We start from the raw sequence: 12859 nt of genomic DNA, 5'->3' as shown, positions 1-12859 counted from the left end.
AGAGACCATTTAGGTAATGAATAAACCCTAAATAAATAAATGATATCTTCAGGCAGTTGGAACTGTTTTTTTTTCGGTTACTCTGCAGAAATGCCTAATCTCTTCCGTTGTCCCTTGGGAAATGATACACATCTCCTTCTCGTGCAATTCTCCTCTCAATCAAAATGTAAATAATAAATGTTATTTCTGAACTGCAACTAAACTGCATCTTAAATAGGATGGGACAAAATTAGGAAGCGAATTGAAACCCCATTTATTAACAGAATGGACGTTGCCCTGGGATCTACAGCCTGGGAACCAGCAGAATCTACGGGCTCATGTTTTATTTGCTCTGGCAGATGGCCTCCCCATGCGTTAAGCTTTTGAGGACAAGATGTGTTTGTCGTGTCGGCAACAGGATTTGGAAAAGTTGAATCAGCTCAGCGCTACACACTGTACTGCTCTAAACAGTTGTAGGTCTGTCCAGTTGAGTCCAGAGGCTGATTAGGATGTTAAATAGCTATGCCATTCCCTCATTAAAGCCAGTCCTATTTATCTCTCAAAACTGTTGTGTCAGAGACTCATTTCGTAACTTATTTCAAGGTCCTACTTTTACCCCATAGTGCTCCACTGTGGACAACGTTTTCAAAACATTGTTTTAAACCTGACCCATATAAGATAAATGGTTGTGATTGGCCCGACCCAGGCCAGAACCGCTGGAAACCTGTCTGAACGGGAAGGGGACCAGAGTCATATATGCAAAAGAAAATAAAACATGAGCTGGCAGTTCGTCCGGTTCCCAGGCTACGTCTGTAAGGAAGCCAACATAGACGCTAACCTTTGCTGTCATGCATTCTATTGGTGTATAAAAATGTAATTTAGTAAGTACTTTGTTCAGCACAACCAAGAAGGGCCACAGGGCCCCTTGTGTTTTAAATTGGTTTCTGCATTGATGATATATGCAATTTACGAAAAAGGGTCAGGAATAAAAACATCACAAATGTCTAAAGAACTTCTGTATGCCATCGGTACCATCTACCAAGAGTAGAGACTTGGAGATTTGGAAAGATTACACAGCTAAGAAAACTTGTTTATTCAAAAGAAAAAAATCAACCACAGTGATCAATACTTTAGATTGAAGGCCTCAGACTGAATTCCACCAGTTCACGTTCAACCTTGTAGTCCCTGTGTAAAGAGGGCTAAACTGTATTTACTTTGACCATCCCATACTCCATGTCAACACACCTCCCTTTCAACTAAATCATCTTTTATCAACTAAATCATCGTCTTTTATTATTCTTTATATATTTACATTGTCTTAATCAACGATGTACAGATATACCCTGGAGGTAAGGACGGTGATGCTTTGGTCCCTTCCTATGTGTGTGTTGAATGGAACAGCGAAGCAGAGAGACGGAGCCTAACTTTCCTCCCTCCCACAATGACCACGGAGCCTCACTGTCCTCCCATAATGACCTGGCTTTACCGCTCAGACACCTATCAGTGTGGCCAAGGAAGCAACTAGTAAATTCCTCCCCTGGGAAACCGTCTGACCGCTCCCCACACCGAGGAACCAAGGACCCGCAAGGACAAAGAGCAAGACGCAGAAGAACCGAGTCTGTGAGTACCGCGACCCTGGGCTTGGCTTTGATCCTGATGGGGGTCGGTTTCTGGTTCCCCTTGAATCCCTTCTCTGCCTGTAATTCGATTCTGTGCAGGTTATTGCTTTGCATTACAAGTTGACAGATGGACCGTTCTCCACAAAGAGGAGGTTTAAGGCGGTTCATCATCAAGGCGGCTTGTGGAACAATGTGTTTCTTTGTGATGATGTACCTGGGTTGCCCGGGGCCTGAACAGACCCGGGCCCTGGGTGGAACCAGTCCCTGGGGGGGCCGGGACCTGAACACACCCAGGACCTGAACAGACCCGGGCCCTGTGTGGACCCAGTCCCTTGGGGGACCGGGGCCCGGTCTGATCCAAGCCCTGGGGGGACACGGTCCCTGGGTGGACCGGGGCCCTGGGTGGACCCCGGTCCACCCAGGGCCCCAGGGGGACCCAGTCCCTTGATGTTTGTGTTCATGTGTGTGTGTGTGTGTGTGTGTGTGTGTGTGTGTGTGTGTATGCTCCCATCTGTTCTTAGGAACGTCCTTGTTGACTCTAACATACAGCTGTTTATGGGCCACTAAAGTAGACAAAGGGAGCTGATTGCTAATAAAGTAGACCGATGTGCTTAGGTGTTACATTCTAGGTATTACGTTTGTTTATTCCTAAAATCCTTTACTATGACACAAAGGTCAACATCTTTTTAACCGCTCTCTTACAATGATATGCCAGGATACATTCCACCATATACTCTATGTTTAATCAGCCAAAAGGAGTCGAGATTAAGAAGAGAAAGTGAATAAGTAATAAAAGTTGATAAAACATTTTTTTGGAATTTAAGTTATACTTGTTGACCCGTAATAGTATCTGAGCAAAATCTTTAAATGAAATTGAAATCTTCAATAGTAGATGCCAATGAAGCAGGTAGAGGTATAGAGCCTAAAGCCGGTGTGGGTACCAGATCGACTCGGGGTCCTGCGCTTACAGATGATGTATCGACACTTGACGTATCGACACAAGCCAACGGACAAAACCCGGAAGGGTTGTTTATAAACGGGGCTCAATCGTCGACATAAAAAGAAGGCTCAATCCGTTTTGGCTTTGATTTCATTGAACGCAGCCCGTTCTTTCGCACAAACAAAGCCATTGGAAACAGGTCTAAAAGCACTGATCAATGCATATATTTTCATTTTCAAATATGTTAAAGTAATTATCACCTACAAAACTAATCCTATATTGATGAAATGACTACATATATGGCCCTGATGCCTATGATCCTCTGTTTGTGCTTACAACGATAGTCACATTAATTCATAGTTACTTTATGTACTGTCGGGCACTTTGTTTACGGTTTAGTCACTTAACACGCTTTATTTACTTTCATTCAGTGGTGTAGTCTACGTGATACGCAGGTATACGCCGTATACCCACTAGGAACGCTGAACGATTTCCGTATACCCACTTAAAAATGTGCACGGATACGTATCAATCGTTTTGTGACAGAACTTTTACTTCAGTTTTTATTTTTCGCAAATACCGTCTGGGTATAACTGCAATAAAATACTTTTAGCAGGGGAAGTTATCTCCTACATTCACCATTCATAAAATTCCCCCTGCGCGCTCACGCTCTGCCCTGTCTCTGTTGAAGCGCGAAGCTCCCCCTGCATCTCTGCATGTTAGTTGGCGGGCCAAGCCCCTCCCTCTCGCACTGTGATTGGCCACCCACACAGATTGAAAGTTTACAGTTAAATCAACTGGTTACAACGATAAAAAAAAAACACAACACAAACACTTAAAGAGTCCCAGGCTACATGCTACAATGACATCCAACATTATAATATGAAAAGCATACTAGACTATTTCAGTGTTTTAGCTAGTTATAAGCCCAAAATCTACTGCTGCCGTTCGGTTGACCCTGCAGCAGCAGACGCCACTACCAGAGCTACGGTGACTAGCAAAGACACAACAGAAAAGTGTGTGTGTGTGTGTGTGTGTGTGTGTGTGTGTGTGTGTGTGTGTGTGTGTGTGTGTGTGTGTGTGTGTGTGTGTGTGTGTGTGTGTGTGTCCAGTCCCCCTATATTAATGTGCATACCACATAACAAGTAGTCAACAGAAGACAATGTTTTGATCCCACTGTATATCTCCTTGTTACTTTTAGACGAGGACCCCTGACCAACCTTTCGGACTGAGTGTCAATTTAAAAACCTTGGTTGGAGTGGAGGGAAAGAAAGTTAGGTAAATGTCAGTCATCATGCAGTGGGCATACACAATTTAATACATTCATAAAGTTAATTACTATGCAAATGAGAGTATAGCTAATTCATGGTCATTTTTAAGGTGAAGTAATTTCAGACTTTTACACAATTCAATTACTGTAGTGTACGTTAGATAACAACAGTTAAAGCTATAATTAGAGCAATTGAAACAGTGGAACATTAATCTCCTTTCATCTCCTTCCTATGCATTGGTTAGCCATGGTTGTAAACAGTTCATCAAATTATTTTGAGTAGATTTTGACCTTGTTTAGCAGGTGCTATTGCTACTATATACACAAAAGGACAACTTGTCATTTTTGTGTTCTATTTGTTCATATTATTAAAACTGATAAGCCTATTCAGCTTTCCATGAGTGTTGATAAGCGTTGCACTCTTAAATCCATGCAGCGGGTTGTAGACCCCTGCGATAGGGAGTGTGGTGCGACACCCAATAAGCGCCACACACGAGGTGGGTGCGAGGCTGGGAGGGAATCATCACAGCATATATATAAAATAGACTACACCACTGCTTTCATTGCTCATTCCTTTTGCATTGTGGAATTATTAACCTAGTGCATCAACAATCTCCATATGTGCAGGACCTTGTATCAAGCCGGCATGTACCGAACAGCTTTAAAAAAACGCTTTTTCAGGGGCGGCGACACTAGGGAATAGAACAATGGCGTCTAGTCGGCGCCGGTGTGGGCTAGTACGCCCGAAAAAAGGGGTGCGTTCTTTTTGAAGCGCCGCTTTGTGCAGCTTTAGGAGAAAAAAGACTAAACACCCATGGAAGAAGATCGGTGCACAATTCATTCATACCCTTCCTAATCGTGCTATTCACCTAATAGTTTGGCGTATACTTCGATGTGAGGGTACGGAAATCATTTTGTGAGTTCACAGAAAACTTGTACCTTAACCCCGGACCAGCCAGGTCAGAGTGAAGCACGTTAAGACGACTCTCATTCCATGTTCTGCTGACAGGTACCTTCAACGCATGACAAAATGATGGCTCTGCACCCCCTCGTGGTTCCTCTGACCGCGCTCCTCATCCTCCTGATCCCCCGACCGAGTGTTGGGGACATCGAAGGGGACGACTATGACCTGAACAATGCGCCGGACTGGGACAACCTAGACCCCAATGGCTTTGGAGAGAGTTACGACTATGATGACCTGGACCAAGAGGTAAGAGTGTCCACCGCCGTTTAGCCGAGGGAAATAGAGACAGGTCAATAACATGCTTGAAGCAGTTATTTGTGTGTATTACAGTTCTGTTTAATAGAAAATTATATTAAAAAATAAACAAATATATACAGTATAATCAGTGAATTGGTACCCTTGATTATTCCCCTTTAACATTAACCTTGACCGGGAAACACTTGCATTATGTCACGCATTTTTACATCATTAAATGTGAAGTACTATCAGAATATTTGTATTATAAGTGTTTACTCTCTGAAAAGTGCACCTTGACTTTTGGATGAACTGGGAGAGTGAGTTATCGAGTACACATATTTACTTTAAATAGATCTGTTTAATTGTAATTTGACTTCCAAATCTTTCTTGTGACTGTCTGGGTGGAGAGAAGATGGAGGTTGGTACACTGGCTCCTCCACAACCGGAAGACCCTCCACAAGCTCAATGGCCCTCTGAGCCCTCTGAGGAGGACGGGGCCCCAGCTGCTCCGTCCCTGGCCCCTGCTCCGGTCCCACTGGACTTCAAGGGACCCGGCCTCTTCGGGCCCGAAACCGGCCTGGGTGAGTCTGGACACACAACACAAAGTGATGCACTTCATAGGTTTGTGTCTCCACTTCAGCTGAACCAATGCTGTACTCCGTCTGAAGGCATGCCCACCTGCCTGCTGTGTGTGTGTTTGAGTGGAAGTGTGTACTGCGATGACTCGGACCTGAAGACAATCCCACCCCTCCCCAAGGACACCACCCACTTCTACGGTCGCTTCAACAAGATCCAGCATGTCAGGAACACAGATTTTATCAACCTGAGTAAGACAGAGAACATTAAGACTTAGTATTCTTAATGCCATCATTGTGGTCACTGTTGTCATTATTTGTGTTTATTTATAGTGTTATTGTATAAATCAACATGTTCTGTTATATATTCTAAAGTACTCCTGTAGAAACAGACATTTGGGTGAGTCTCAGAGCTCCCATGTTTTACCGGTCAACACCTTCATGAATGGAGCTCTCATGCCACTGAAAACATCCATGCTAACATTGAGTGTTAGTGGGGTTGATTTATTTCCTTTGAGGGATCCACTGATCTGTCTGTCCCTGAGCGGCAAGGGAATGTCCAGATATGAGTCCAGGTGACGATGGATTGAACCCTCGTGTTCTCTCGCTCTCTGTAGGGGAAAAAAAAAGTTCAAACATGAAATATAGATAAAAATATGTGCAACATTGTCTCCATTTGATAGACAAGCTGAAAGGAATCGACCTTACAGGGAACCAGATCTCGGACATGGAGCAGGACGTGTTCCGGAGTTCACCACAGTTAGAGCAGATCGTTCTGTCTGACAACCTCCTACAGGCCCTGCCCTGGCTTCCCGTCACCATGCGGCACATCGACGTCCGCAACAACCAACTGACTTCTGCTGGGATGCATCCGGAAGGATTCAAGGTAATCCCATGCATTGAGGTCCATGTACAATTCTGTACATGCACCTCTTTTTTTTTTCTAGGTTCATTGGGGTCCTGGCTCGGGGTCGGAAATAATCAAAAGATGAAGAGGAAATTAGCAACAGCTACCAATCCCATTCTCAAAAACTTGTTTTATTTGTTCAATAAATTTGGTTTAATTGGCAAAAATTATAGGCCTGCCATATGTCTTTAATTGCTAGCAGAGATCCATCCCAAGCTTTAATAGCAACATTTCGCAGATTCTCCATAAACAATATGACTTAAAATCCACCTCACACCATGAATCCCTGTTTAAACAAGAGGAATATCTAAGTTGTAAACAGTAACATGTACATATCTAGATAAATCTGGATACTCAGTTTACATGAAGGGCACAAGGACACTCATTAAACATAGCAATATGTTTTAAGATTTCCAAAAAATAAAAGAAAGAATGGTTCTTCAGCAAGTATATGGCTTTTAAATTTCTAAATACAGTGATCACAATTCCCTTGGTTGAACTTTAGATTTATGTTAAACAAGGAAACAATATCTGGCTTCTTTTTGTTTTTTTTGCAAAGATGTTCATCAGAACACCTCAAGCCTTTCTTGTGGATTTGAGTTCATGCTCTGTCATATTTTATAACAGTGTATCAAGCTGATTCAACATTTTGTTGCTGTCGTATCGAACTTGAGCACTTCTTCACTTAGGTTAAATGGTTAGATGTTCTGTTCTAATGTAGTAAAAGCTTCACTTAAGTGAACCTGAGATCAGTATGGAGAGTGAAAGCTAAATTATAAAAATGATGTAATGATATAAAAAAATTATAAAAATATATAAATATTGAGCGCATTGTTCTGTTCCTCCAAAGTTTGAGGCTCCGCCTAAAAGGGAAGCCTCTCCTGATTGGCTCTTGTGAGCTGACACAGTCTGATTATGACTTATCCAATGGGTGTTAGTGTGGGAAATCCTTCCAGAGTTCAAAGGACCCTATTGGTGGGAAATATATTTGACATATTGAACGATTTCTGTAGAGGACAAAATAGGTCATTACGGATGGACAATATTGCCAAAAATGATATGACAATGTTTTGTCATATTACTCAATATCGGTAATGCTCAATTTAAAGTTTCAAGAATTTTCTCCTCAGGACAGAACCCTAAAGAAACTAAAAGGTAAATTATGGTTTGTAATATACAATTATTTGTTATCAGAAGGAATAGGTAACAAAAATTCAACAGAACCAACAGCCCTTTACGTTAAACACAGAGTCAAACAAATAAAATAATAATGATAACAACCGCTGTGAGTTCCATCAAATCAAATGGTTTGTTACAAACGTCTCTCAAACATTTAAGAGGTAGTATACTCAACATTGATGAAATAAAATTAAATCATATGGAAACATCTTCTGGTGTCAGACTGGGGTCTTTGACCTAGGTCTCAGGATTGGTAGTCAAGTGACAAATATCTGAGCCACCAAGGAACAGGAATTACTCAAGTAAGGAGCAATTTAAACTCCAGAAAATGTACAGTATTCCAGTAGAATAAACAAAAAAAAAAACACGTGGATCATAGGCCAAAATCCAACTGATAATCACGGTCAGAAGATGTCCCGGTTATCCAATCAATGTCAGGACTGTGGAGATTTAGCCAGTGACAAACCTAGACCACCACAAATTGGAGAATTTATTTAATGGAAAGGAATCTCCTCCTGATGGTTCCCGACATGAAGACGTAGCGGGGAAGTGGTGGAGGTCACTCTCCTGTCACTGAGACTTTGGCCGTCCAGGGCAGAGAATTGTTGGGGGAATCTTTAGTGTCTGGGCAAGACTGACCAGCAGCGAAAAAGAAAATCAGCGCCGGAGTCTACCAATGCCTGAGAGGAGAGACTCTGCTCTCCCAATGGGGTGGTGGTTACTGAAAGGTAGAATCCTGCACCAGCGTCACAGCCCTCCCTCAGCTGGATGGGACTGGTTCCCAGGAGCTAAGGGTAAGAACGTCTGAAGGGACCAGAATAGATTCAGCACTTCTCCCTCCATCGGCGATCCCTCCCTGCCTGAGAGAGGTGGGTACGCCCATACTGCATCGGCTCAGGACTCTCAGAGGAGAGGACATTACAGTCAGCTAGTCTTTCAAAGCATTAGATTGGCCATGGAGGAAAGCAGTGACAAGGGCTGTCTGATCCCAACCACTTTCAGCATCCGTTGTATGGAATGAGATGGCAATGTCTGCAACGCTATTTCTCCCTGGAGGAGCAGAAAAAGGCAAAAAAGCAACAAAAAAAAAGCAACTCTCCAAAAACCAGAATCCACAAAATGGAGGAACAGAGTTTATAAAACAGGCAAGTTCAGTAGCAGTCAAAACAATCCAAGGAATATACAGGCAATACACTGAAACTTATTGGGAACACTTTGAAGACTCAACCAAAGACAATGCCACAGAACAGGGTTTAAGACTCTGGGGTAACAAGCTAACAAGACACATGACAGAGATAATGAGGAACAGGTGAACTGGTTACCAGGAGGGCAGTTCAGAAAGACAGAGAACAATGACAATAATAGGAAAAGATTGTTTGGCGGCATCTTGTGGTCAACAAAAAATGACAGCTGGAGCCAATCCAGTCCCAGTTGAGCAGGCTTTTAAAAATACAACCGACCATTTGGAAATATATTCACTCCACTTATTACAATTTAAAGTAAACTTTAAAGGTTAATGACTCAACAATGAATGTGAAAGATTGAGAGTGCATTGTTTGTATCGGTTTGTTATTGATTTAAAAAATATGCATAGCCGCTCATTGTCTGATCACAATTGTTTTAAAGGTGTAGTGTCTAGTGTTAAGCAGCATCTAGCGGTGAGGTTGCAGATGTCAGCCAACTGAATCCCCCCTTCCTTTGCAACAACGTGGGAGAGCCTTGGTGGCCTGTATTGGCCTGTACTGGCCTGTGCCAGTCTGCACTGGCCTGTACGGGCCTGTACTCGTCTGCACTGGCCTGTACTGGCCTTCTCAGGCCTGTACTGGCCTGCACTGGCTTGCACTGTCCTACATTGACCTGTACTGGACTGTACTGGTCTATACCGGCCTGCACTGGTCTGTACTTGCCTGAACTGGCCTGTACTGGCAATTCCTTTAGGAGATAGTGTTTCTAGGTCAGATGCGACTTCAAAATGCATAGAAGCACTCAACAGCTGTTGAACTATTTTGTAGGCTTTTCTAATTAGATCCAGAGAGATTTTTTTCTGCGCCCGGTGGTTTCAGCTTTTTGAAATGGAAAATGAACAGAGAGGTTCTAGACTAAGTACAGTCTCCAATTCGTCTGGCAAAGCCAGGCTAGAACTAACTAGGTATATTTTAACTATTGTTTGCTTCTCTGTGTAGAGTGAGCGCCCAAGTTGGAATGCTGTGTCCTCATTAAGGAAAGGTTTAAGGTTTAGGTAATGGTGAGAGGTCCCTGGGTTCTCGCTGAGCAGATGTATGTAACGGTTCTTTGCTTCTTTACGACCCAGAAAAGATTGATCCTACCCCCTGTGGGTTCAAGCTCTGGCTAATGGTTAACATATGGCTACATCACAACAGGAGAAAGCAATAAGATACGGTTACCTAAGCTACATATGGATTTCCTCTTGCATCATCAACATGGTAATCACTGTGTCTTTGGGTGGAGCTCCACATTGGCAGCAGGTGATCTTGATGTCCGTGTCTGACAGCCGGTTGACCTTCTGGGTTGCTAACAGGATAACGGCAGTAAGTTATTGCTTCCTAGATATACTCTATGTCATCGGAATGGGACTCTGCAGCAAGATTCAGACACAATTGGTGCGCACGGGCATATATAGATGTTGTAAAATCCAATTGTTGTCAAATGGCAGTAGGAGAACTGGGATCAGTTTATTAGGTTATGGTTGCTTCTTAAGAATCAGCCATCCACAATACAACATGTACTCCAAAGCTGGTGAAGGTCATGGATTGATCCTTTTAGTGAGGGACTTTGTCAATAACAAATATTGCCTGACTCTCAATGACAACCCACTGGTGTCGAAAGGGTAGTGGGTGTGACCAATGGAAGTGTGGCTTGCAGGCAGATGTATGTGAAATTATTTCTGTCAAATACATTCCCCCTGAGACCCCCTCAGACCTCCTCAGACCTCCTCAGACCTCCTCAGACCTCCTCAGACCTCCTCAGACCTCCTCAGACCTCCTCAGACCTCCTCAGACCACAGACCTCCTCAGACCACAGACCGCCTCAGACCTCCTCAGACCTCCTCAGACCTCCTCAGACCTCCTCAGACCACAGACCTCCTCAGACCTCCTCAGACCGCCTCAGACCACAGACCGCCTCAGACCGCCTCAGACCACAGACCGCCTCAGACCGCCTCAGACCACAGACCGCCTCAGACCGCCTCAGACCACAGACCGCCTCAGACCGCCTCAGACCACAGACCGCCTCAGACCGCCTCAGACCACAGACCTCCTCAGACCCCCTCAGACCCCCTCAGACCACAGACCTCCTCAGACCGCCTCAGACCTCCTCAGACCTCCTCAGACCCCCTCAGACCCCCTCAGACCACAGACCTCCTCAGACGCCCTCAGACCTCCTCAGACCCCCTCAGACCTCCTCAGACCTCCACAGACCTCCTCAGACCTCCACAGACCCCCTCAGACCCCTCAGACCCCCTCAGACCACAGACCTCCTCAGACCCCCTCAGACCTCCACAGACCTCCTCAGACCTCCTCAGACCACAGACCCCCTCAGACCGTCTCAGACCTCCTCAGACCTCCTCAGACGCCCTCAGACCCCCTCAGACCTCCTCAGACCACAGACCTCCTCAGACCGCCTCTGGCCTCTCATGCAGGTACTATGGTACAGGTACTATGGTACTATGGTACAGGTACAACTCTATGGGCAACTCAAACGTATTTAGTTTTCCTTCATATTCTTTCAAATGGAACTGAAAAGGCCACTGGATGGGGTTAAAGTGGCCTACACTTGTGTTCCTACCACATGAGAACCAACAGCACCCTCTCCAGGCCACTTGATGTATTGCTGAATGTATGTCTGTCTTACCATATGTTGTTGTTCTCCCTTGTCTCTTCTGTTTCAACCTCAGGATATGAGCCAACTAGAGTTCCTTTATTTGTCCAACAACCATCTGAGTTATATTCCCACACCCCTGCCTGAGAGCCTTCGAGCACTTCATCTACAGGTAGGACACAAACCCTGGAGCAATAATAGAAACAGGATAAACGGACATTGAACAAGCTGCACGCACTACTTAACAACTGTGCCATGGTACATAAAGGAAAGAGCATCGCTGGAACGTAGAAACCTTATCTATTGAATCATGCCACTTAAACCAATGCACTGATCAATTATGAAACAAACATCATTGACTTACCAATTCATACACATGGAGCATTCACATATCTGCATTGGTTGTTTGCACATGTCCGTATTGAAGTAAAAATGTATTGCGTCAGTCATCCCTGAGGATCCTCTCATTGGTTCCTTATTTTCCTTTTCCCTCCTTCCATCTCTGTAGAGCAACAACATCCAGAGCCTGCAGGAGGACACTTTCTGTAACGCACAGGACCACAGCTACAGCCGCCCCCACCTGGAGGACATCCGGCTGGATGCCAACCCAATCCACCTCCACCTGTTCGCCAGCTCCTACACCTGCCTGCCGAGGCTGCCGCTGGGGGGCCGCTGAGGGCCCCAGGCGGGGGCCCACCCGGGTGTGGAGGATGGGACGGGAATGGATGATTGGTCAATGTAGACATTGTGTTGATGTTCCCTTTTTTATGCTGCTATGTCTGAGCCATGATGAATCATGCTGAGATTAATGCAAAGAAGGGAGGGAGTCATTTAGCAGGGCGTGAGTGACAGTAAGGAGGGAGGGGGGGGTCATTTAACGTGGGGTGAGTGACAGTAAGGAGGGAGGGAAATGGGGGGGGGGGAATTTAGCATGGGGTGAGTGACAGTAAGGAGGGAGGGAGGGAGGGAGGGAGAGGGAGTCATTTAGCATGGCCAGAGTGACGGTAGGGAGGGAGGGGGGAGCCATTATGGGTCATGGGAGGATCTGAACAGGGTGGAAAGAGGAAGATGAGTCAGACATTGTGGAATTGATCCGAGCATAACTCTAGAAAAACTTCATGTTGTATTAAACATCAATACTATTGTATTGCAGGCTACAAATATAGTTGCTTCAATAATTGTATTTGGCACCATTTCAATCTTGGAGCAATGATGAGGGCGGATATTGAAGCAGCTAGTCAGAGAGTTGAAAGTCGGGACACGTAGTGAAAGACCAAACAAGCCCTCTGTTCTGCTTATTGTTTAACCTTTCATCATAATATCACGTTGTAAAAACATCATGCTGGGATTTG

General features: G+C 44.6%; 1 protein-coding gene across 1 annotated transcript; it reads left to right on the top strand.

Moving 5' to 3' along the window:
* Window positions 1–1420: 1420 nt before the first annotated feature.
* optc (opticin) lies at window positions 1421–12183 on the top strand (the record flags this gene model as incomplete). The annotated part of the gene is given in 8 exon segments (XM_079747606.1): window positions 1421–1442; window positions 1445–1599; window positions 4818–5018; window positions 5422–5590; window positions 5678–5836; window positions 6268–6470; window positions 11584–11679; window positions 12016–12183. Coding segments are annotated over 8 exon segments (1173 nt in total).
* Between the last annotated feature and the right edge of the window lie 676 nt (window positions 12184–12859).

This window comes from Pollachius pollachius (genome assembly GCF_949987615.1).
Source record: "Pollachius pollachius genome assembly, chromosome: 12".
NCBI classification, from domain to species: domain Eukaryota; kingdom Metazoa; phylum Chordata; class Actinopteri; order Gadiformes; family Gadidae; genus Pollachius; species Pollachius pollachius.
Note: the sequence above shows the minus strand (reverse complement) of the source record. Positions and strands in the feature narration are given on the sequence as shown.